The sequence below is a fragment of the Peromyscus californicus genome, unplaced genomic scaffold (genome assembly GCF_007827085.1).
Source record: "Peromyscus californicus insignis strain IS unplaced genomic scaffold, ASM782708v3 Scaffold_22__1_contigs__length_63687245, whole genome shotgun sequence".
Taxonomy (NCBI): domain Eukaryota; kingdom Metazoa; phylum Chordata; class Mammalia; order Rodentia; family Cricetidae; genus Peromyscus; species Peromyscus californicus.
In genome coordinates this window covers 18,811,540-18,838,695 of record NW_026294525.1, presented here as the reverse complement: position 1 = coordinate 18,838,695, position 27,156 = coordinate 18,811,540, and the positions used below count along the sequence as shown (strand labels likewise).

Genomic DNA, 27,156 nt, shown 5'->3' with positions numbered 1-27,156 from the left:
TGTGTGTTCAATTATTTGAAAAACTTTATGAACAAATTTGCTAGGCTAGACAACATGTTTGGAAGGACATGTCTTGGATAGTGTTTGTTTCTTCTACATTCTTTGTGTTTTTCTTTTTGTCATGCCAACTTGTCTAGGACCACTTCTTAGGAAATATGTTGATTTTATCCATCTTTCCAAAGTTATGCTAGTATATGAAACTTACTAATTGTTTTTAACCAGGAACATTTTCCTCCTCTGCAATATCTTTATTGTATATTGAATGATTTTTGTTGTGTGTCTTTCTTGATATAACAATTTTGGTATATAGAAATAAAGCTAAACAACTCAAGGCTGTTCTTTTTCAAATGGAGTCTGCCCCATATTCCATTGTGAAGGTCTTGTGGTTGAAATGGTCTGCATTAGATATGTAACCTCTATATGTACCTCTCTACATTAGTATCTATTTTATAATAATAATTAGGATTAAAATATGCTGTTGAGAAACATGAAATGTCAATGAACTGGCTACCAAGATTAATGTTTGCTGTGGGACACTCTTATTAAAAAAAAAAATACTAAGACTTGGATCTGGAGAGGTGGCTCAGCAGCACTTAAGATTGCTTATTGCTCTTAAGCAATTGAACTTAAGAGGACATAAGTTCAGTTCCCAGCATCCACATCTGACACCCCTTTCTCACCTCCAAAGCCACTAGGTATATGCAAGCAAAGCACTCGTACACATGGAAATTGAAATATATTTTTCATCTTAAAAATAAAAACCACTAGGACTCCTTTAGCGTTGCTAGCATCCTGCATAATGCTCCCAGCCATGTCTTTAAGTAATTATGTGGTGGCCTTGTGAGTAAGAATTAGACTCACAGCTGGACTCTGATGAGAGAACTACCTTGGATCACTGACTGAATTGCATTGTTCTTAAGTTTCACGTGTTGGAGAATAATTGTTGCTGGTGCCAGAGATAGTGTGTGAGTTGCTTGAGGTGGCACAGGGTGCCATTCATGCTTTAGCATTATTTCTTTCTTTGAAATAATTTTTTTTCCATGCAGTATATTTCGATCATGTTTTCCCTTCCCACAAGCATGGAAAATCAACCATTTTTTCTTATTTATCATTGCCTTGACAATACAGCAGAGGTAGAGGACACAAGAACAACTTTTTAGTACAATTATCTACTATGCTATCCTAGCATTGCACCAGCACTTAGTAATCTCAGGGACCGTTATTTCTGTGTTGTACAGATGAGGGGACTGAGTGTGACTCATCTGTTTGCTCCACAGCCAAATGATAAAGCCAAATGTGCACCCCAGGGGTCCACTTCCACTGTTGGCACTGTACACACACACATATTTATATAAATATACATGTACAAAACACATAGTATAAACATACTATGCAATTCATAAATAGATAATCTGACTATGGCCCTATTCTGCTACACAGTAATCTGGGAAAAAATGGCTTGTAATCAAATTCTGTGTGTCATTTTACAAGGTTTTTTATAATAAAGTTTATTAAAATTTGACATACATTTATTGAAGAAAACTAGCCAATTCTGTCTGAATACTAAATCTTGTCCACCACTTTGGAACTCATTGCCTAAGTATAATATATAGTCCCTAGAAGTCTTATCTCAAAGACAAGATTCAAAAAAGTGAACAAGAGCAAACTGGAATACACTGGCCCCTGAACCCAAAGCCCAGCTTGGTCTCTTGGCTCCTCATTGGCTGCTACCCCAGCGAATGACTTTGACAGTGACTTCTTTACTCCTGTGTAAGACGAGCAACCTCTGAAGACATTAAAGCAGAACATAATGCAACAACATCATGCACAAAGTTGCATGCACTTAGGACACACGTAGTATGCTTGCCTCTTCATGCTGTAGGATTGACTTGGTTAGTAAAACCTTAAAGATCAGTAATTTTCAAATCAGCAACTTTTCTTTGACTATTAACAGTTTCCATGAGTCACTTAGAAAGTGTACTCACTATTATTATTTACTCTTCATATATATTTTATAAATATTTAGAAGTGAGATTCTACAAATAACAAAAAAATTGAGTTTTGTTTATGTAGAAATGGATAAATATATATATATATATATATTATATATATAACTTCCAAGATATCCTTGTGTATAAAATACAATCCAAATAGCTAGCACTGTTTGATCAAAATTAACTTTCCTGAAGATTCCATTTGATGTATATTCCGTTTCATGCCATGGTAAAAGTAGATTTCTAGTTGGATCCCATGTTCTGATCTGGTCTCCAGGACCATTTTAATTTCCATGTGTCAAGTAAGATTATCAAGTTGCCTAAATGTGTGAAACTAGGAGGAGGGGAAAAAAAGTAAGAGATTAGAGAACAAAGATTCAAAATTAAAGCAACTTAAGTAAGTACTGTGGCAAAACAAATAGAAACACAGCTCTGTTTTCAATGGGCACCTCTGTGTGTTACCTAGTGGATAGTTTTTGTTCTGTGGCATTTGTTAAGATGGAGAAGACTATACTTTAGGGCCCTTATCTCCCCAATCCTAAGAACGTGGGTATTCAGTCAGTGGCTCATTTCTCAGGAAAACCTCAAGTAATTTTTTAAGTCAGTTTAAATGAAGTGAGTGCTGTTTGTCGGTCATGTGCTCTTTTCTTTAGTCCTTTTCACACATGTCCTGATGATTCTAACACAGCTTAAAGTTTCCTCTTTATGCTTGTGTTCTACAGTATTAACTAGTTAAATCACACAGCTTCAATATTCTCATCCCTGTATTTTTCAAGAAAGAGATAGTCAGAAAAGCTAAATGCTGTGTCCATAGCCACAGTCTTACTGTGTGGTGCTGTGTCCACAGTCCTACTGTGTGGTGCTGTGTCTATAGTCTTACTGTGTGGTGCTATGTCCACAGTCTTACTGGGTGGTGCTGACCTCAGGACCAGCTGAGTTGATGGACACTGCATTATAAGGCTGTGCAGTTAGAAAGGGGTTGGGGACATATAATTAACAGAAGTACATAATTAAAATGTTATGAAAATTATAGTGAATCTTCCTAGTCATTGTATGTGTGCTCTTATCTTCTCAGTATTAAGAAACTATTGAAATTAGATCAGCTGAAAAATTGCTAGAGAAATATTTAACTATTTCAATATTTTATATAATAAATAAATCCTAGTGCTAAACAGAAATTTTTATTTTATGAGAGGGATTTGTTTATATTTCCAAAGATACTTGAGGTCATATAAATTTGTTTCTAATAGAAATCCTAAAGAAAAACAAAAGCATTTAATGAAATTCAGAATTTTGTTGTAAACAAAAATTTTAGCAAGGTCACTCACAAGTCTGATTACTGAAAGTATTAATAAAATGTTTATTTCATATATTTTACTTCAAGAGGGATAAACTTGTTATTTATAACAATTATTTTGGGATATTTTATTTTCTATATTTATATATTGAATTTTGAATTTGAAATAAATTTTAAAGGTTGAGCTAGTTATAGTGGCACTCGCCTTTAATCCCAGGGCTTGGGAGGTAGAGGCAGGTGGATCTCTGTGAGGTCAAGGCCAGCCTGGTCTACAGAGTGAGTTCCAGGACAGCCAGGGCTGTGAGAAATCCTGTCTCAAAAGCTGAGTGATGAATGACGTTCTATACATTATCAGTCTGTCCATATTGGACCTATGATATCTGGTAAAAACTTCTGTGGGTTCTTTGAAAGTGTTGACTTAACATTGCCTTTAGAAGACTATTTGAGAGACACAATATCTTCTAACCCTAAGGGTATTATTATACATCAAGTATAATAGCACCCAGGTATGTGAGGTCAACAGCTATGATTATATTCAGCTACTTTAATTGTGTATTGCCTTTTATCTCTTGTCTCAGGTTTAGTAAGCTGGTGAAGATGAGATGGCTGACGGATAAATGTGGCCAGTTGTTTTGTTAGAATGTTCTAATTAGCTCAGTCAAGCTAAGAAGTAACAAGATGACTTCACCCCTCCCCAAGCCCTTTCCAGTCTACTCAATGTCTATTCCTAACACTGGATTTGTCGTTTTTTTAGATGTGGAAGTTATGTACTATGACTGGATTTCTCTTTGTTTACATGGCGCCCTTATGGACTAGCAGGGTCTGTGCTTTAAATATCTCCTAACCGTCCAAACTTTAACCAAATATATGCATTCGTGTATTAACCAATTTTTTTTTGAACTTTCACATAGGGAGCACTGTTCTATGCCGCATGCAATACCACTAACATAATAGATGTAGCAAACTGACTCCTAACTCTAAACCACTTCCTAAACCAAGACCATAACTGATTTTGAGGATGGAAAGTGAATTCCATGAAGTTTGTGGATGAACTTTTAGTTTTTCTATTATATAAAAAGACCTGTATTGACATTTTATACAAATACCATAATTTTAGATTAAGCATGACTTTGTGTTTTTCTCACTGAAATAGAAATGAAAGTATTAATTTATATCAAATAATGGTTCAGTCAAATATGTTTATTGCATAAATACTTTGATTTGTTTAGAAATATAGGCATGTTTTATATTTAAAAATTAACTTTAAAAGTATAATGAGTCCACTAAGCATGGAATGAGGAGCTAGGAAGATGTTGTGTCACATGCCCTAGCGTGTTCTTGTGACTGTTGCCTCTCTGCAACACATTCCTTCTGAGGAATGACTTTTCTCCTGTAGCCCTAAGCAATAAAGGTTCTTAAGTTAGGAGTTTACAATACTGCCTTGAAGTAAGAGCTTCAAGCACACAAAGATACTACATCAAGTAAGTACACACTTTTAAAAATTTCAAAGTAAGATTTATTTTCTACTCCTGATGTTATTATAAACTTATTTTAATTATCCCAGAATCTAGATTTAGAAAAAACAAAAACAAAAACAACTATTCACTTCTATCTTGAAAATCAGTTGCTATGATAAATATCAGTCAAATATTTCTCAGAATTTTAAAAATATATTTTATTTTTCAGCAAAGATGTCAAGGAAATTAAGCTTGCCAACTGATCTAAAGCCCGATTTAGGTAAGTAGAATAAGTGTTCAAAGTAATTGAACCTTAGAATAGGAAAGTGGAGATCAGAAGATTGAAAATTATTGGAATGTAGATCACACTGTCAATGTTACAGTGACAAGATGTGCCATGATTTCACACCTTTTGAAATAGTATTTAGGATATACTCTCAGGCAGAACAAAATACATATTTATTTCCTTGCCTCTCTTGCTTTTTTCTAAATATAATTTATTAAAATTTTCTCAATTATAGATCAATTAAATTATTAACTAATTAAAATAAAACTGTTTATATCCTGCAAAAAACATCTTAAACTCTACAAACTTAATTTTATACTAGTTTAATATTTCTGAACTAGATAACTAGTTTTTCATATAGAACAAATTTCTTATTAAGCATTGTCATTGTTGACTTTGATAGTAATTTGGAAATATCTTTTATAATACTTTCATGTAGCTCATTCATTGTAGCCACACATTTTGCTTTAATCAATCTCATAACAGCTCCCCGTATTTCACATAGATGATGGAATTGCAATAGAGATAACAAGATCCATGGAGCCCAGGCAAAGCCACATTTCTCTTTAGAATCGCTGTCCCTGAAATGTCTGTTTCTTTTGATTGAAGAAGTAGTAATGAAGGATGCTTTTACTGAGCACTGCCTTTACTTTCCTGCATTACTTTTCTGGAAGCTGCCCACTCATTCCACCTCCCACTGTTATTACCTAGAGTCCTTGTCAGACTTAGGTGTTGGCCCGGGTCATCATCCTAATTTTAGCATATCTCTGCCATTTCTCTTACCTCTGTTACACTGAGACGAATCATGTGGTAATTAGTATAGTATAGGCCTATTATGTACATCAGTAGAAAATTCTGACTATAGGAAATCCAATTTAGTAGAGTTCTACAGAACCACTCTTAAAGGGGAATGAAATTAACCATAGAATACAAGCTCACTCCTGTTTCTAGAAGAGCAACATCCTTTTCTTATAAAAATGAAAATCTGCATACCATGTAGATATAGGGGTGTGTGTGTGTGTGTGTGTGTGTGTGTGTGTGTGTGTGTGTGCAAGAGAGAGAGAGAGAGAGAGAGAGAGAGAGAGAGAGAGAGAGAGAGAATTGTCAAAGAATAAGTTTAATTAAAAACATTTATGTAAAACTGTAAAAATAATATTTATAACTAAAAAATGAAAGTCATAATTTGAACCCAGGCATTTCTTAGACTTTCATTGTACATGGTTGCTCTAGAAGAGGGTCCAGAATTTTCATCACACATTTGAAGAGGCTAATGGCTTCAGTAACATTAAATATTGCCAGTTAAAAACTGACTGTGAAGCCGGGTGGTGGTGGTGGTGGTGCACGCCTTTATTCCCAGCACTCGGGAGGCAGAGGCAGGCGGATCTCTGTGAGTTCGAGGCCAGCCTGGTCTCCAAAGCGAGTTCCAGGAAAGGCGCAAAGCTACACAGAGAAACCCTGTCTTGAAAAATCCAAAAAAAAAAAAAAAACTGACTGTGAGCCTTTTAGTATCTTTAAATGTCTCCTATTCTCAAGTACTTTAAAAGTATTTAAAAGTACTTTTAAAGCTAGTAAAAGTGTGTATACATACATAAATATTCATTACAATCAACTATTTTAAAAAACATATACTATATGTCAAATTATACAAGTAATTTAGTCAATGTGTGCCCACCCTGCTTTTGTAGGCCTTAATTACTAAAATACTAAATAGTGATACTACTTTTCAAGGTGATTATGTAGATTCAACAAAAATGATAATATATAGTATTATGCTCATACCTGGTGTTTGGCAAGCCTTGCTTCATTCTAGGAATTTTCATTTCTGTTCTTCATACTAGAGCTGTTAAACATTGTCTAACAGTGCAAAACTGTTATCCCAGCTTTTAAAAGTTGAGGCAAGAAAATCAAGAGTTTGAAACCAGTCTAATCTACACGTGGAGACACTGTCTCAAACAAACAAATGAATTAGCTCTTCTATTTCATTTAGCTTGCTTACTTTCTAAAAAAAAGAAAAGGAAAAGAAAAATCAAGGTGGAGTTGTATTTCATGAACTACTGAAAATTCTCACTTGATTTGGAACAGTTCTGGGTAGATGATAGATAGGCACCTGTGTCCATCAAGGGGGAACTTAGATGTTATTCACTCTATTTTTCTCACATTGATGTAGCCTGAGGAGTTTCTTTGGTGATGTAATTTTTATAGGTAACTCATATAATAAACTGCTATATAGTTTAATATTTTGAAGTTAAATCATTCTATTAAGTTAATACATTGTATCCTCATGGCTTTGAATTAACATTTAAAATTTACATTATTGTTAATTGTCTGTAATTTTTAATAAATATGACATTTTCCACATGTTAGTTTGCTGAGGTTTGTACGACCAACTTTTCTTGTATCATTACTTTTGATTGTTATCACTAGGACACAACTAAATTTGTCTGTCATTTAGTTGTCTTGTTTAAGTAACAAAGTATATTATTATTGAAAAATACATTTAAATTCTGATTTTGAAAAGTAACTTTGGAGATTTGAAAGAGTTAATAAATTCTTATAGTCAGTATTTTTTATAAACTCATCCAGACATGTGGTATTTATTGATTACAGAAAGTTGTTTCATTTACATGAAGGACTTCAGTCATTTTTTGTGGCATAACAGGATACCCAATTCTTTATTAAAGAGTTTATTTATTAACAATTCACACTTTAAGGATTTGCTTGCTTGGCACCCTCATCTCTTGTCTCTGGTCAGGGCTTTCTGGCTACATCATTTTATGATGTATGGCATCATGGTGGGAAAGGGCGGGGGCGGGGGTCACACATGGCAGCAAGGCCAGAAGTGGGGCAGAGGTAGGAGCCAGGCTTGCTCTTTGTACTGTGGTCCTTCTTGTGTCCGTTAAGCCAGGGTTCCTGGAGAACTGTCCACATGTCTTCTGTGGGTGACGTCACAGTGCGTGTTAACCCCCCACTGGACCCTACTCTTAAAGGTTGTGTCCTATAAGAATTACCATTCTGAGGACTAGATTTCCAGCACATTCATTTTGGGGTGACACACGCATGTCTTCTCCACGCCATAGCAGACATCTTTTCCACCATGTCGTTATCTGTCATAGAAGTACAGACTTGAACGAAAGAAAGATATATTTAGTAACTGCAGTTAGATATGGCCCTGACTGTTGAAATTATAATAAGTTTAGAGGCTAGCTATCATCAAAATTGTGTTACGTAAAATTACTGGGGGTTTATTTTCAATTTGTGAATCTAAATTTGTTTGCAGGAAGCTTGTGGGAGTATAAGGATTTGGTTATACCTTTTTATATTACTAAAAATATACCTTAGAAAGCTCTGCTGTGTTTTTATTAATGACATTAAAAAAAAAAAAAAAACATTGAAAGCCATGATTTCAGAAGAGAAGTATACTAGGTGTGATAGAAATTTCTGGGAATTTTAATATATCTAATGGCACAGTTGAACAAAATGGCTTAAACTGTTGGTTATAGATCCATCTTTAGTGTTTATTGAGTAAACCTTACGAGTGAAACGCTAGAAAATTCTGCAGAGCATGACGACACCACCAGCCCTGCACTGCAGTCATCTTAGAGCAGGGACTAAGACAGGTCAGAAATGACCGTGGCACCGCTGTCCCGGGACAACTGCGGGAGAGAACAGAGCTCATGGGACCTCTGTGACTCAGGAGTCCTGAGGGACTGACTGAGATGGCCAGTGTTGCTTGATCTAAAAGGGTTGAATGCAAGGACCAGAAGGTCACAAAAGTGAAATGCAGGTTACATTTGGAAAAACTCAGAAGTCTCCATTTAGAGCCCATTGCAAACTGGAGAGGTTTAACATCGGGAGACAGAGCCAGGAAGTTAAATTAGAGGTTTGTTGAGGGTCTGGATGATTGTAGTAAGACTGAGCATGACTACATAGACAAGTGGAAGCTACTGATGGGTTTTTCTAATCACAGTGATTGAATTATAATTGTGCTGTATAAAACTGAGTTGTATCAGCAGTGACAGACTAAAGGTGGCATCATCCATCTAGGTAAATGGAGATGAGAACCTGAATTTAGAATAAAGGAACTAGATTGGTGACAGACAAAAAGAGGAAACACTATTGCCACCGAACCTGGCATCCCAGCTCTTGTGTAGGTAAACTGAAAGCATGGAAGCAGGACTGTGGCCTGAGGGTTAAGGTAACCAGAATGTCACCAATGTCAGTAGAATGGAATGCATTATTAGTGATAGGATTTCTCAGGAGACAAAGCACAGGGCGTGTCTAGTGAGCGTTTGGGGATGCAGTTCACAGAGAGATGAGGCCACAGCTTGAGATGGAATTAGAATTGAACACAAGAAGCTAGTGGAGGAAAAATAGTGTAATTTTAAAATAGATACACCTGGTGCTGGAGATGGCTTAGCGGTTAAGAGCACTGGCTGCTGTTCTAGAGGATGAGGTTCAATTCCCAGCACCCACACAGCAGCTCACAACTGTCTGTAACGCCAGTTCCAGGTATCCTATACCCTTACACAGACACACATGCAGGTAAACACCAATGCACATAGAATTAATTAAAAAATTAAAATACAGTAGCTATATTGTTATAGACAACCTTAAGTAGAGGGATGTGGCTGGCACTAAGAATGAGCCAGAACTGGTTATACATATTGAAGCCAAACTTCTTAGGTGAGTGTTGTTTCTACTCAAGGAAAATAGGGAAACTTTTCCATTGGTTTTTATGGTGCTCATGTGAACAGACTGAGAAACAGAAGTGCTTGCCCCTTCCTGCACTTCTGGGTGCAGTTTGTACACGTGAAGACTTGAAAAGATCTTTACATTTTTAGTTTTATCGAATCATAAGTCACCAAGGAGGTACCAGCTCTGTGAGAACAGTGGGTACTGACAACAGAGGTCACACATTCAGTGTTTTCTTTGAGAGCTAGTGCCTGCTCACTTCTGAAACCTATTATTTGCATTTGACATTTGAGCAAACAGGAAGTTTTATTAACATAAAAGTAAATTGTTTTTCTTTTCACCTAAAAGGACATGTGCCATAGATTTTGCTTAGGGGTAAATTTAACTACTTGACCAAATTTGTAACAACAACAACAACAAAAATATATAATATGTTATAACTAAAGCAATCCTGCATTTTAAATCTTTTCAGATGTAAAAGATAATTCCTTCAGCAGATCGAGGAGTTCAAGTGTAACCAGCATTGACAAGGAATCCCGAGAAGCTATCTCTGCTCTTCATTTTTGTGAAACTTTTACTCGCAAGGCAGACTCCTCCCCCTCCCCCTGTCTGTGGGTGGGAACGACACTGGGAACAGTGTTCATCATCACACTGAACCTTCCCCCAGGGCCCGAGCAAAGACTCCTTCAGCCAGTGATCGTGTCTCCAAGTGGTGCGTATGCCCTGATGCTGCATGTAGATGTGTGCTCCATGTGGGACATGCTCTGGCTTAATTAGCATTTACTGATCCAAGCATTGTAAAGACAAATGGTATTAGTGGCAATTTTATGTTTTAAGAAATAAATTTTCTTAGGGCTTTGGAGAAGGCTCAGCAAGTAAAATCATTTGCTCCCCAAGCCTCCTGACTTGGGTTCAGTTTCCCAGAACTCACGTGAATAGCCCAGAGCAGGTGGTACGCCTCTGTAAACCCAGCACTGCCGCCATGTCAGGGTAAGACAGAGAAATTGGCCCACTGCTCTCAGGCCAGCCAGCCTGGGCTGCACAGCACAGAGCAAAGGGAGCCCTGCCTCAGAAACAAAGGGAAGGAGAGACCCAACTCCCCAAGTTGGCCCCCCACTTCCACAGGTGCCTGCGCACACAAATTAGTTTTAATTTTCTTAAAGTAAAATCAAGTTTCTAGTTCTACATTTAAAGGAAACAGCGTATCATTGATTTATTCATCTGCAGGTCAGGTATGTGTGTGCCAAATTCATTATTTTAATTAGCTTATAAATTATGAACTATTGACATTTGTGTTTGGAGCATGTATTGATGACGTATTTTTCCAGACTCATAAATAACATGGCTTGAGTTTGGGATTTTATCAGTGACCTCATACAATTACATATTCAGTGTAGTGTGCATTCAACATATTTGTGTGTATTTAGTGTCAGAGTTAGAATAAACATATTTGCTCTGAATTTAAAAATGGAAGTGTATACTAAACTTCTACGTTCTAGGTACTATATTGAGGTTAAAAGGTGCAATCTTGAGAATGGCATTTCTGGATGCCACGGGCTGCTTAATGCCACCTGCATACGAACCCTGGAAAGAGCACATCGTTCCCGAAGAAAAAGACGAAAAGGAGAAATTGAAAAAGCGGCGACCTGTCTCAGTCTCCCCCTCCTCTTCTCAGGAAATTAGTGAAAACCAGTATGCAGTGATATGTTCTGAAAAGCAAGCAAAGGTAATCTCACTGCCAACCCAGAACTGTGCATATAAGCAGAACATTACTGAGACGTCGTTCGTGCTTCGTGGAGACATTGTAGCACTGAGCAATAGTGTCTGCCTCGCCTGCTTCTGTGCCAATGGCCACATTATGACCTTTAGGTAAGAATGAGGTCATTCCTAAACACATACAGCATTCCTGCTTGGATCACAGAATCAAATTCAGCTTGAAAACGATACTGAGTTGTTCATAGTCTTATACACTGAGTGTTGTTCGAATACTAGATGGTCTTTTAATAAAAAACCCAGAGTCAGATATCAGGGTGAAAGATGAAAGATCAGAGAATCAGAACAGCCAGCCACTAGTTCTTACCTCTACAAAATCCTCAGCCTAAAGCGAGTGAGTTCCTGTTTCCTCACGCCTTATATACCTTTCTCTGCCCTGCCATATTACTTCCTGGGATTAAAGGCGTGTGTGCTTCCCAAGCAAAGACATGAGATCTCAAGTGCTGGGATTAAAAGTGTGTGCCACCACTGCCTGACTTCTATATCTAATCTAGTGGCTGGCTCTGTCCTTTGATCCTCAGGCAAGTTTATTAGGGTATACAATATATCACCACAACTGAGAATTTATTTTCATCCAGGTAATGGTAAACAAGGATATGAGCAATGTAAACCCTGTTTTCCCTCCCTCGGCTATATAAACTAAATGATTTAATAGCCCCAGCCATGTTTCTCTTTTATTTTTTCCATCAATATTCTAGGCCAGCATTCAGAGTAGTGGTTTTCACATCGCGTCTTCATACATAGTGTCATTGTATGTTGTACCCACCCTATAAATAACTTGCTGCCTATTACTAACAAATATTTGCTTTCCCTCAAGTTTGCCAAGCTTAAGACCTCTGTTGGACGTCTACTACTTGCCCCTTACCAACATGCGGATAGCCAGGACCTTTTGCTTCACCAACAATGGACAAGCATTATACCTTGTTTCACCTACAGAAATCCAGAGACTCACCTACAGTCAAGAGACGTGTGAAAATCTTCAAGTGAGCAGCACAAGTATTAGAATTTCTATAGAACTTAAGGGTTCTCTGAGGGCCCTCATGCTGTCTGTGTCCCCTTTTCTCATGGAATGCACAGAACCTTTTTGTTTGGTTTATGATTTATCACATTATTTTATTATCTGGGTTGCATAGCATAGATTTCATGTAGGCATATAATATACTTGGGCCATACCCCCACACCCTTTGCCTTTCCTTTTCTCTGCCTGCCCCCTAATTAGTCCTGATTGTACCCTCGTGTCATCTATACATACACAGTTTTACAGATCAGTATAAAATCTAGAATCTACAAATGGGAAAAAAGACATGTAATGTTTGTCTAAGACTTAATTTGTTTACTTCAACTGTCACAGTAGATCATTGAGCTACGTTTTAGCCTCCAAACTATAAAGCTTCTAAAAGGAAATGAAAGGAAAAAAAGTTTTTTGCCACCTTGGGTTAGGCAATGGTTTCTTTGCTGCAGGCCAAAAGCATCTTTGTGTTCTAAAAACACAAATTGATAACTTCAAAGTGTAAACTTCTAATCTTCTAAACAGAGCCACATAAGAAATTAAGACAAGCCGTAACTGTATTAAAATGTTGGTAAAGCCATTTTCCAATCAAACTTTGTGTTAAAGTATATAAAGGATGTCGTCTTTTCTGTCTGCATCCCTATATCTCCTTGTCTCCATGCTCTCACAAAGACCTCAAGCTCTGTAGAGAGAGGGAATGCAGAGGGTGGGCACCACGTCTTGTTTCTGGTCTTGGTGGGAGTGAGTGGAGCATTTTCTCTACTATCACGTTGACCATGGGTTTGTCATGTGTTGAGCTGTGCTTCTAGCCACTCCCTGTTGGTAACCATTCCTCTCTCCAAACCTGCTTTTACCTCTTTTTCTGTCTGAAGAATGTTGACAGTAAGCTCAGGGAAGACTGGCATGTAAAAGCCACTCTTTCCTCTTCCTGTGGGTTTCTGAATTTTCATGTGTCAGAATGATGTTTGTGGACGTTACATGTTTATGAAAAAGGAAGTTGACCTATCTAAATGACAGTTTGTCTGGTTCCACTCAAGATGATAATTCTGAAACTGACTATGGCCATTGCTACACTGAATGCCTTGGCCTGCTGGTAGAGAATGTTCTATTAGAAGATAAACTGGTTTTCAGGCAAAGGATCAGCTCTTCTTGAATTAGATTTAAATGTTATCTTGAAAATCAAATACTGACTGGCATGGCCGTGCAATCCCAGAACTCAGAAAAAGATCTTATATTCCAGACTAGCCTGGGATACGTACCAAGAGAGTCTTGGACACAAGTTACATCTCCTTACCCTCTAGGCAGGCATACTGTCTTGGCTCTAATGCTAACAAATAATAGGTGGGAGGGGAAAACAGCAGATTCATCTTAGTAAATTGGTCTTGGAAACCTACTGTTAGAGTAAGTCAGTGTGTTTCTGCTCTGACCATTTGTAATTTCCTTATGAATTGTTGGTGAGTCATACTCAAGGGAATTGTCACCACATTACAGCATTTACAGTGGTGACCTTGGTAATTAAATGTCTGTTTCCCTGGAGCTTTAACAGTATAATTGGTTTTTATTTTAAAGGAGATGCTGGGTGAGCTCTTCACTCCTGTAGAAACGCCAGAAGCACCCAACAGGGGCTTCTTTAAAGGCCTATTTGGAGGCGGTGCACAGTCTCTCGACAGAGAAGAACTATGTAAGTTGGCTGATTTAATTTGACTTATATTCCTTTAAGACAAAAACATTCAATCCATGTAAATATTTTGTTACATGGATAAACTATGCTTACTTTTTCATACTTATCACAATAATTAATATATCCATGGTTTAACAAAAGGCATAAAATTACTTTGTCATTCTGTTCTCAATCAGGAAAATATCATTCTCAGGGAACCAAATTAGCATAACTTCAAATGGCTTAAAAAAAAAAGGTGTTCACTACTTTAAATTGGTAATCTAGAAAACATGTTCTTTATTTACATTAAATGTGACCTTTATTGTTTTATTTTTGTGATTGCCATTAATTAATGAATGTGTTACAGTTCTGCCACTTTTATAAAATAACATCGAGAAATTGACATAAAGGGGAAAGTTGGCTTTTCACATGCTGGACAAGCCTTCTCCCACTATAAGCTGTAGCCCAGCAGGATTCTACATGGTTTACAGTTCCAACCTCCATCTGGGTGAGGGAGAACAGTCTGCTGGAAGCAAAGCTTGTTGTCTCATAGCAGCTGGAAGTAGCGAGTGAGGAGTGACCAAGGTCCTACTGTCCTTGTCAATGTCAAAATAATCTGTAGCTAAAGCTTTACAAGTAACAAATTAGCAGAGTTGTTGGATAAATCAATATGCAAAACCTTAAGATGAAATCTTTATCAATTATTAGTTATATTGGTTTTCTGTCGCTGCTGTTACTCCACACATCTATTGACCTTAAAACAGCCCAGCTGGCTAGGCATCTCGACTTCAGTTTTATCTGTGAGAAATAAGCACAGTTTACCCTGGCACCACCAGCACTCTGCTCTTCACTGGGGACTCTGGGTAAGAATGGACTTCCTGGCCTTGTTCAGCTTCTGGAGGTCATCCCTATTCCATGGCTCCTTTTTGTCAGGCAAGGAAGGCAATGTCACATCTCTCTGTTTTTCTGAATCTACATCTCTCCCTGCCTACTAAAAACACTTTGCTCTTAAGGAGTCCTGTGATTTGATTGCACTCACCTAGCTGATGCAAGATAACCAGCCCAGGTCGAGGTCCTTAGCTTAATCACGTGTGAAGCCCCCTTCCTATTATAGGCTGCTATATCCTTACCTTCCAGAAACTGAAGTGTGGCCATCTTGAGGAGGGGGGCATTTTTCTATCTTGCAATAGTGATTTATTTTTAGAAAAATTGAGTTGAGTGTTAATTTCAGTAGAAAGGGGCTTGCTTTTCCACACACAAGGTGATGGATGATGGATGGGTGCAAGGATGAATGGATACATGGATGTGAGGGACTTTTCCTGGGAAGACAACATGCACATATGTGTTCTTTCCAGAAAGGGAACCCACCACAGACCAAAGTAATGATTATACCAATGTCCAACTTGGTGAATCAATGAATTTTTATTGGGAGTTACTAGTAAATAGGCCTATCAGTGAAGGGTTTCTTCCAGGAGTAAGGATGACTCAAAAGCAGCAACACAGAACAGCCCAACACAGGTGATGTCTAGAAGATCTGCAAGCCTAGAGCTCTTCACACAGCTTGCAGATAGCTGGACAGTCCTGGAGTCTCTCTCGGCAGCTCAGCTGACCATGCCCCTCCTCAGCAGGTGTTCATTCCTGTAAATCTGGAGACAGGGCTTAGAGACTCATCCAAGTTCCTGCTCTTCTAGACATGAAGTTTGTTTACCTCCCGAGTCTCATGTGCCTTGCGCTCCTTCCAGGAACATGCTTCAATTCAAGGAAACTGCTGAACAACAGCATGTATGTGTGCATGCGTGCACATATGTACATGTATACTTAATGACATTCTAATCTAAGTCCTTCCCCCACAGTGTGGCTAATGATAAATTTATATGAAGGCTCAGAGGGCTTTCACTTCTTTTCAAATTGTCCTAAAGCACAAACCAGGATAATAATTATACAAGAAAAGGAAAAGTGGAGTCAGAGTGGACAAAGTCAAACTGTCTGTATTTGCAGATAACATAATTTTAATTATGGAAGTTCCTAAGGCAACTGACCAAAAATAGATAAAGCTAATAAGCAAGTTGGCAAGGTCAAAGGATCTATGAATAATCTCTAAAAGTTACCTGTGTTTCTATATGATGGCAATGAATAATTCAAAAGGGAAATTTAGGAAACAATTCCTTTTATCTCAGCATCAAAAAAAAAGAAAAAAACTATTAGATCTCAGTGTGGTCTTGGTGTTGGGGTAGTGTAGCCTTCCTGACAGACGTGGGAAGTTCTTCCCTTTACATTATATGGGATATGTAAAGGAGTACATTATATGGTATTAGCTCTTCTTTGAAGGTCTGGTAGAATTTTGATTTATAAAATAAACCACTTAGAAAGAATTTCACTGAAGAAGTGAAAGACATTCTCACTAAAACTTGAGAATATTATTTTTAAAAAATAATAGGTAAACAGAACAGCATCTCATGTTCTTGGATTTAAAGACTATTTATCCTGCTGATGTATCAGAGCTGCTCCTCAGACCAATCTAAATCTTCCCATCAGAATCTAAACTGGATTTTTGCACAAAATAATAGTAAGATTTATGAAATGGAGGAGGTAAAGCTGACCCTTCCGTAAGCAGAGAGTCTGAAAGCAGAGGGCCAGGGGGACACACATTTCCATGGCAAAAGTTACTACAAAGCTATGATCTGTAAGATGTGGGATATTGGCATGAACATAAGCAATAGAATATGATTGAGAGTCCAAAAATAAGCCTAGAGCATTTATGCTCAATGATTTTCTCCAAGGATGCCAAGAAAATCCAAAGATGAAATAATGGACCTTTCAGCAAATAATGTTGACACAACTAGATATTCAAGTGGATAAAAACCAGCAACATGAAAATTAAGTCAAAAGAATCAAGGACTTCTACTTGAGGGTTTAAGTACAAAACTCTTGGAAGGACGTGAAATAAATCTTTGTCACCTCAGTTAGTAATTTGTTCCCCGATATTTCACCTAAGTCACAAACAAGCAGAGAATAAAAGAGGGAAATTGTAGTTCATCTATGGGAAAACTTTGTTTCAAAAAATAAATAGCAAGAAGAGAAGATGATAATTCAAATATATTGTAGGTTGTTGTTTGGCTGTTTTTTGGAGCCCGCCACCCAGCTCCCAAATAAATCACACACAGAGGCTTATTCTTAATTATGAATGTCCAGCCTTAGCTTGGCTTAGTTTCTAGCCAGCTTTCTTTAGCTTAAATTATCCCGTCTACCTTTAGACTCTGGGCTTTTCCTCTTTTCTTACTTCTGTCTTACTCTTACTCTGTGGCTTTCTGGTTGTGTAGCTGGGTAGCTGGCCCCTGATGTCCTCCTCCTCTGACTGTTAGATAATTAGCTCTCTCTTTCCAGATTTCTCCCTCAATACATTCTCTCTGCCTGCCAGCCCCACCTATCCTTTCTCCTGCCTTGCTATTGGCTAGTTCTTTATTAGACCATCAGGTGTTTTACACAGGCATAGTAACACAGCTTCATGGAGTTAAACAAATGCAACATGAACAAAAGTAACACACCTTAAAATATTCTACTACACAAATAATAGCACAAGCTGTATACAGATCATATCTGATAAAGTCTATTATCTGGAATATACAAAGAACTCATAATTCAGTAATAAGAGAATAAGTAGCCCAATTTTGAATGAGCAGAAGATTTGGATTTCTTTTGCAATATTCCTGATCAGTAATCATTAAAGATGTCCAACATCTTTGGTCATTCAGGAAACAATGTGTATCAGAAGGCATGATGACGTACCACATCATGTTAACTAGGATAGCTGCAATCAGGACACATGAGCATTGGTAGGGTGTAGAGAAGCTGTAGCTCACATTGCTGGATGAAAATGCTGCTTGCTCTTGAAAAAGCTGCCCCCTAGACCTCAGAAAGTTCAACAAGTGCCCCAACCCATATCCCAGCCATTCCATTCCTGGGCATACATGCCCAAGGGAACTGAAAATGGATGTGTACATAAACACTTTCAGAAATGTCCAAGGGAACATTACTTCTAATAAGCCAAAAAAGTAGAAACTGCCTATTGGTTAAATACAGCACAGCAAAATGTGGTATACCCATAAAATGATGCACTTTTCAGCCATAAGAAGAAATGATACTGATGTGTGTTGCTACACAGATAAACTGGGACCTTATCTTCAAGGAAAGAAGTCAGCCATGAAAGGCTACTGGCTGTGTGGATCCATTAGCCATGAGAGGCCATGGCCATGTGGATATATTTATATGGAGTATTTATAATGGGCAAATATATAGAAATAGAACAGCTGGGCAGCAGTGGCATATGCCTTTAATCTCAGCACTTGGGAGGCAGAGCCAGGCGGATGTTTGTGAGTTTGAGGCCAGCCTGGGCTACAGAGCGAGATCCAGGACAGGAACCAAAACTCTACAGAGAAACCCAATCTCGAAAAACCAGGGAAAAAAAAGAAAAGAGAGAGAATAGAGTAGTGACCATGAGTAGGCCAGGAAGAGTAGAAAGTGATAGTGACAGGCCATGTGCTTCCTTGTGAGTGGTGAAGACGTTCTGAGATTGGGCAGTATGTGAAGGGTCCTTACAGTTCAGGAAAAGAAATGTGAGCGGAAGTACAAGGGCGTATAACTGGGGTCTGCTCTCAGACTTGCCGTGATCTGGGAAGTGGTCAGGATTTGGGTACTGAAGGGAAGAGGCAAGCAAGCCCTTTAAGGAAAAAGTGTGATTTTATGTATCTGAAAAGGGAAACATTAATGGAGACAAAGAAAACATGTCTACAAATCTGGGCTACCAAAATGGAAATAGTATTTTTATAAGAAAGTGTGGGATCAGAACACTAAATTGAATGTGAAAATTAAAACTTAAGTCTTTGTGCTTAAAGTTAAAAGCTTAAAATTCATAAACTATAATATTAACAACTCAAAAAGCAATTTTAGTTACAAAATCTGCATCAGTGTGCCTACTCTCAACAATGGCTAGCTAGCCCTGATTCCCCAGATCTCTGCTGTATGAACCAGGAGAGAGTAGGATGTTTATAATGGTGCGCTATAGTTTCGCATATTTGGAAAAGCATCGAGAAAAAAATTTAAAACAGCACAATAAAGGTATGTATAAAGTTAAATAGTAATGTTCTAATTGTATTACCACATGATCCCAAACTTGTATTTTAATGCTGCCATGTGATAGGACTTTTACTAACTTTTTCTCTGTTATTCAAACCTTCCAGTTGGCGAGTCCTCCTCAGGAAGGGCCTCGAGGAGCCTTGCACAGCACATCCCGGGTCCTGGTGGGATCGAGGGTGTGAAAGGAGCAGCATCTGGAGTGGTGGGTGAATTAGCCCGAGCCAGGTTGGCCCTGGATGAGAGAGGGCAGAAGCTTGGCGACCTGGAAGAGAGAACTGCAGCTATGTTATCCAGCGCAGATTCGTTTTCCAAACATGCTCATGAGGTATGCCTAACATGTTGCCAGCCACCCAAATAGCTAGATAAAGCAAATGTCACAATGACAACATAGTGTGTCTTCTGTTGCTTCTACAAGCATATATTTTGTGAAACTGCAAGTTCCAACTTTTCCACAAGAGGGAACCATTAAGAGAACAGGGCAGTGGTTTCTGGTCTTTCTTGAAATCTGTGCATTTTGAAGGCACATGCCCACCTTAGGACCTTCATAAGCAGTGCAGAAGCTTTGTAGCTGTTTGTCAAGGACCTCAATAAAAATACTAAACTCCCTTAACTCACCAGAGTCTGCAACCACCTTAACCTAAGAAGGAACTCTGTTGTCTCCTGGATTCTTCCAGGTAGATCTAAATAACAAAAATCAGTTAGCATGTTGAAGTCTCTGTGTCTTGCAAACTAATGCATATGGAGATGTGTGGGAGACTGTGGGAGTCCAGCTCCCACCTTTTCCCGCCTATTCTAGGGTTCTTAGGAGGAGGAAAGAGGGATAAGAAAATATCAGATAGAAAGAGAGACCTGGATGACAAGAAGAAAGACAGAAACACAGGATAGCTTCAGAAGGGCCTGGATCAATACACAATGGCCTCGAAGATTTATTCAAAAGGCTTTTTATAACATACCAAGGGGAGAGGCAAAAGACTTTTCCCTTGCAAGATCAAAGCACACCGTACAGTCAAGTGTAGACCCTTTCAAACACCTGATAAACACGCCCATAGTCAAATCATCCCCTTATGCAGCCCTGCTGGGTAAATCAAGCTCACATTCTCTAACCCTGAGTAATTTGGGCCTCCTCAGAGAGGTAGTGGTTCAGCTTTAGTAAATTCTTTGACCTGAGAAACAGGGGCTGTAAAGTATAGGGATCTCTAAATGATGCTCACACGACTATATTTTGTTGACTGACACAGGGCCTTATGAAAAAATGATTTGTGGGTCTCAGAGATGGCTCATCAGGTAAGAGTGCTTACTGCTCTTGCAGAGGACCTCTGTTTGCTTCCCAGCGCCCACATGGCAGCTCACAGCCATCTGTAACTCCAGTTCCAGAAAATCAGATGCCCTTCTCTGGCTTCCTTGCAATATAAGATGGTACACATACAAAAATGCAGGCAAAAGCGCATGCATATAAAATAAAAACAAATTTTAAAAAATGTCTTTATGGGCTTAAAAGCCTTTCTGTAAGGTAAATATTATTATTTTTGCATATGTGTGCCACTCCTCCATGCTCTGGGCTGGTGACGTCTCATTTTTGCTTCCTTGACTGGCCGGCCTTTGATTCTTGCCCAGGTGAACAGTATCCAAGTTGCTTTTATAGAGAGCATCAAGTCTCTAGAGTAATAGCATTCCTTTAGTTGTTCAACCAATAACCATCTCTTCTTTGCTCGAGTTGCATGAAGGACGTAGTTCGACCTGGAAGGTGCCTGTCTGGAGCATCCCAGGGAGTTGTGAGTGCCCCCAAAGCACCTCCAGTGTAAGCAGATAGCCTTCAGCGTAGAGCAGGGGTTTTGTTGCCCCAACACAAGCACTTGCGTCCCTTTCATAGTGTCTGCACATCCCGATCGATCGACGAGGAGCACAGTTGTCTTCCTCTTCTCTAGATGCAGTTCTTAGATGTCCTTGAGAGTCTAATGAGGACAGTGCACTGAGGTGCGTTCCTGGGCTCATGAATTCAGATTGCCAGGCCTAATCCCCAGTAACCCACCATTCCGCTAACCTTGAGTAAAACCTGGAAGCCTTTTTCATAAATAAGGTTTTTTATTTAGAACATGAGGAGGAAATAATACAGGAATTGTACAGATCAATTAAAATCAAGAAAGGTGTGTCAAGTGTTGTTTAGCTCACAGCAAGGGCTTAGTAAATTTGAGATGGAGGTAGTTTTTTTCACCTTCCTTTCCCTAATTCTTTTGGTTCTAATTAGAAGCATGGCAATTGACTTATTTTGAAGTTATTCACTGAGTCACCAAACTATGTTACACATTAAAAAGAAGTTATGATACATATCAGAAACTTGAGCATCTTCTAGGATAGTTTTTTTTTTTTTTTTTTTTTTTTTTTTTTTATTAGTGAACATAGCCATTTTTCATCTAAGTAGAATAATTCTTGCTACCTTAAATAAATTGAAGTGTAATACCAGACTGGAATGTTTCAGGGTGGTATGCTTTATAGATACCAATTGTAAATAGTTTTCTAGAATTTTGAAAACATATTTTTCTTTTTTCCCCTCTTTTAGATGATGCTGAAATACAAAGATAAAAAGTGGTACCAGTTCTGACAACCAGAATCCACCAAGACCAACTTCAGCCAGAAGGAGAAGGAAATTTCCTTGTTGATGTCATTGGTATCTTTGGGAAAGATAACGTACAAGGGTTGTACACTGCTGAGGACTGTTCTATCCCAGCACAATCAAGCACTGTTTTACCTCAGTCACATGGCTTTACCTGAGAACTCACCCACGTGCAAACCGGACGGAGCATATGGTGTGTGCTGGCTGTGAGTTGACAGACGGAGAACTCAGCGGGGTCACGTTGACAGATGAAAACCACAAGGGGATGTTGAGAAGTCCTGGTGGGCTGTTCCTTGGATCATTCCTGTATTAAACTTTCATATGCCAAAAGATTTTGTGCCGTTGTATCTGCCGTCAGTGTTTGATCCGAGGTGGGGAGAGGCAATAAATCCGAAGTTCTAAGTCCGAAATGGCCATATTTGTGTTGGGACTGAATTATGAACAGCTGTCTGGACTCACTCTCTCCAGGCAGACTGGTCATCAGTATCATTAGTGAAAGCAGCGAAGTGCCCCCTTCCCTTTAGACTGTGCTGACTGGTGGGCTCTAAGTAATCAAAGATACACATAGCTTGTGTATGGGATCCTCTTCAGTTCTTGTTACTATATCTTTGTGTTCAGTTCCTCTTTTTTCAAAAGCAAAATAAGGTGATATATCACTTTTCATCATCGAAAAGTGCAGCGCATGACTGAATTGCTCATCTTCTGAGAGTTTCCATGTAGTGGCCATGCGGTGTGGAAAGTAAGAAACCCTCCATTGTGGTGAGGAGAATTCTTCAATGTCTTTTGTCCTTGTTCACATTAATTCAGCTAAAGGTAGATTTGACCAAAAGAGTTACTGGTTATATTTGTAGAAAAGTTGAAATTGGCTAAGTTTTTAATTTTGCTTGACTTTTTATAAAATGTTTAACCAAATGATGTACCCTTGCATTATTTAATTAAAATTGCTAAAACAACAATGTTTCATCATTTCAGTAAAATGCTCAGCTCCCCTTTTAAATTGTCCTTTATTTGCTAACAATTCAAGTACACTCAGGTGATGAGCCAGTTAAATCTTAGTGCACATGCTGCCGCATGGAAGACTACAAGCGTCTTTTGTCAGTAATTGTCCAAGAGTCTAGTCTAATGACCTACAAAATATCTCCTGTAGAACTACATCACACATCTGTATATATCCTTTCAAAATACTAAAAGCAAAAAAGGAAAGGAACATATGTTCATTTCAGTAACTAAGTTTTTTCTGTAATAGAGATGTGCATTAAATGGCAGAAGCCCTGAATGATTGGTTCCTGCTCTAGCGTTACAACCTAGAAAGAAAGCAGTCTCTAACACAGAGTCGGAGGCTATAATTGTGAAAGCCACAAAGGAAGAAGTGAAGGGGAAGCATGAAATTTGTATATTGTCTTCTATGAAAGTCTGTAATGACTCATTGTCCTTTAATAAGCAGAGCACAAATTGATAGGAAGCCTGCTTGTTTTCTATTCCATGTGATGCGTGACGTTCCCTGTAAGACATCTTCAGTTTCCCAGCCTCTCAGTCACCTGTTTCTCTTTCATTGATAAAATCTTTTGTTTACATTTTATAATGTGCACTACTGGATATAAAAGTTTACATCAAAGTTTATTTTAAATAGCATCAAGTAAGAATTAAATATATGTGGTAGAGAATTGATCAAGACAAAAATGTTTTATAACTACGATCATTTTTAAAAGTTTCGCAATCTGTAGAAAGTGAATAACATTTCTGTTTCGCGTCCGTGCTCCGAACGTTCGGCAGTTTACAAATTGCTTAATTTGCATTATCTATTGTCCACTAAACCCATGTCTCATGATACCTCATAGGAAGAATTGTGTCCCTTTTAAAAGGTATAGTTTTATGAATATCAATCGTCGAGAGTTTTAAAAGGGTGAAAAGTACTAAAGTAACTAGCAAACTGCTTGGCTCTGTGGAGTCCCAGCTATTTGGGTGGCTGTATTATTTGTGTATCAGATTCCTTTCTATAGTCATTTTAACTGATGTAAATAAGATGAATCAAAGTTGTAATTATTTACTAATAGAGAAGTAGATGTGTTTACCTGAGATGGATTTTATAAAGAATATCCTAATGTGTCATTTTAAATCATTTGTTTCTTTTTTTTTTAAATTAATCTACATATTGTGCACAACAAACTAACAGACTAGGATTAGAAAGTCCAGAGTATTTTTGAATAGAGAAAATGATCTTCCCAAGCTGTGCTTGATTCTGTAAATAAAACAGTCTGCAGTATGACCCAGGGGACTGACTGTGGCCTGAGATGGCCTGCCTCCCCCAACCCAGTCCTGTCTTTTCTGATGCAAAAAGAAGGAGTCACCAGCAAGCCAAAGTTTCAGGAAATCCAACAGCGGCAACAATAACAAAAGGTCGAAATAAAAAAAAAATCAGAAAATGAAAGCGTGTGTGTCTGTGTGTGTGTGTGTGTGTATGTATGTATGCTCTGTGCCCTCAGCACTGGTCACACTGAAATGTCTTTGATTCTGAAATCCAAGCATTCTGCAGTTAACGTTATTAACAGGAAGAGAGTTCTCTGTATGTACCACACACCCAATTCATTTCATTCTGCAAACTGAAATCAGTCCATGTTTGCTTAGAATACTGTTATTCAAAGTATTTCATTTCATCAAAATCTTTCTATCTGTTTGAAATATGGCGTCACCTTAACACTCGCTCGCATTTCAGTCATACTGTATTTCCAAAACTCGATTATGGATTTAAAAAACCTGTTCTTCTTGATTTGAGGTTTTCATGGAAAAATACTGCTATGTACATCTGTCATTCTGTGCGAGTAGACTGCAATTTCATCAGAATATTCCTTTAAGAAGTATTTACTTAGAACTTCTTGTCGGTTCAAGTTAGTTCAGATAGACATCTGCGTGTGCGAAACAAGCCTGAAAGTGTACATACCTTTAGGATGAAGAGGATGCTGGGAGATGGCTGAGGAATGGGGGGGGGGGGGGGGGGGATTTGTTCCAAGTTTACCGTAAGTTCTGTATTCGAATCATCTGTGCTTTGCTCAAGGCATTTCGCATGTGACATTAGTAAAGCTGTCTCCAAAGGTAATTTTTTTTTCCCTGTGGCAAAGATTTATTTTAACTTGGGGGATTTTGTTTATTTGTTTCTGCGAAATAAAGAGCACTGAACTTTAAACTTGAATTTTTCTGCAACTTTTTTAGATAATGACTTTTTATTGTCATTTTACCTGCATTTTCAGTTTAAATCAAGAGATATGTGTGTATGAAACATACCAAAATCATGAATATGCTGCTAGCTGCACCTGAAACCAGTTTTAAAACCTTTAATAGGGTTTTCTAGAGCTTTTAAAGATTAAAAACAAATGGAATGATTTGCTGTACATTCGGTGTTATTGGTCTTTGTTGGGACACTTTCCGAGCTGTTTTTACAATCACACAGTAACACGTTATATTTATACACTGCTAGAGAATATACTTTTAGTTTTAGGTGAATTTTTATAAATGTATTCTTTAATTTTAAAAATGGTGAACTTGTTAAGTCAAAGTACTTAAAAAGTATGTATATTATCCATACAAAAAGTTATGTTTTATGCTTATAGTAAGAAAAACTGGTATCTCATATCGAGATACATTTACATTTTAAAAAGTCATGCATCGCTGAAAAGTATTCACACATGACAAGAAACAATTATGTAGTTTAAAAAAAAACCCTCTGTTGAATGTTTTCAAGTATTGGTTTTATTTTGAGGGGAAATGTCCTCAAGAATAATTTCTAGAACTTTCTCTGTAGCTTCAGCTTGCTGTTGGATGCCTATCTTGGCTCTTGTTTTAATATATATATTAAAAATGGTTTTCCAGATATTTTCTTCTACCTTTTTTTAAAAATAAATTTCCAAAAATAGGAACAGAGTTTACGTATTTTTGTCAATGAAGGGTTTTTTTTTTATTTTGTAGTTTATAGAATTTGTTCCTTATCAGTTTGATACTTAATAATCTTAGGGTTTTTAATCTCCATTTACTTTGAAAAGAATACTCCTATGTGGTCAGTGTCCCTTCTGGTTTTCTGTTTGGTCTTTTTCTTTTCAGCGTTTGTTCTGGGTTGAGATGGGTGCCCAAGTGTGCTTCTGATTTGGAAATGAGTACATGGCTGCTGGGTTTTGTCCACGGCTCCTTCCTCAGGGTGACCTGCAGAGAGCTATAGGCACCGTCGCTGTCTGCCTCAGATGCTGTCAAGGTTCTGTGGACAAAACACAATTGTTTCAACTGAAAGGGGGATAGTGTACCTGAGCTTTTCTGAGGATGTTTATGATTTTAGTAACTTCCCAATGAGGAGTCTGAAGTTACTGGCCCAGTTCATTCATGAATTAGGTGCCATCTGCAGAGCTGCTTAGGGATATCCTGTGTCTGTTCCTCAGAGGACACATGAATGTACTTCTGCCAGTATTTTTCAGTGAGACCCATTGTTTCAAGTAAAACTTTTTCGTCTATAAGATAGAAATAAATAGTGTCAATTCATTGTAGGTCATTTGACTCAGGCATTTAAAACAGGTGTAGGTTAATTGCTGTGGAGCTCTATTTATGTGATTTCGGTTTTTTTTTTTTGGTTTTTCGGGACAGGGTTTTCTGTGTAGCTTTACACCTTTCCTGGAACTCGCGTTGTAGACCAGGCTGGCCTCGAACTCACAGAGATCCGCCTGCCTCTGCCTCCCGAGTGCTGGGATTAAAGGCATCGCTTTTTTTTTTTTAAATATTACCACTTGTATTAAAGACAATGTAATGAGTTTCAAACAAACTTAACACATCAATGGGAAGTAATGCAAAGATGAGAAAAAGTGACTTGATTTTTTTTTTTTTGTGTGTGTGTGTGTGTAAATAGTAATGTGATACTTTAAGTGTGCCCTCTGCTCAACATGGTAGCTAGAAATCAGGGGTTGGGGGGTGCTTTCTGGTTGCACCATTCATTCATTGTAAATGTGTTTTCAAAAAAAATTATAAAACAGACAGATTTAGCTTCCCAGCATCGTCCGCACCGAGGATGAGCATGCTTGGTCCCGAGTGCTGGCCTGTGTGTGTGAACACCGTGTGTGCTGTTCAGCTGATGAAGTCTCTCCCTGTGTTTGCTCAGTCCAGTGACTCTCTCTAAGATAATTACTGGAACATGCTTTCCAAGTACCGTTTTTTTTTTTTTAAATTATCTGTGCATTGTTTCCTTTTTTTTAAATAGCGCTATTGCGAACA

The 27,156-nt window shown here is 38.0% G+C and overlaps 1 protein-coding gene across 1 annotated transcript in view; it reads left to right on the top strand.

The window, feature by feature from the left end:
• The window catches only part of Stxbp5 (syntaxin binding protein 5), a 138,414-nt gene extending 114,386 nt beyond the window's left edge, over positions 1-24,028 (top strand). The window contains exons 24-30 of the mRNA XM_052751572.1: positions 4,978-5,028; positions 10,199-10,438; positions 11,226-11,595; positions 12,317-12,482; positions 14,078-14,189; positions 19,406-19,626; positions 21,859-24,028. Of these exons, the coding sequence (XP_052607532.1) occupies positions 4,978-5,028; positions 10,199-10,438; positions 11,226-11,595; positions 12,317-12,482; positions 14,078-14,189; positions 19,406-19,626; positions 21,859-21,900 (1,202 nt within the window). The 3' untranslated portion in view covers positions 21,901-24,028. The remainder of the gene's footprint in view (positions 1-4,977; positions 5,029-10,198; positions 10,439-11,225; positions 11,596-12,316; positions 12,483-14,077; positions 14,190-19,405; positions 19,627-21,858) is intronic.
• The last annotated feature ends 3,128 nt before the right edge of the window (positions 24,029-27,156 follow it).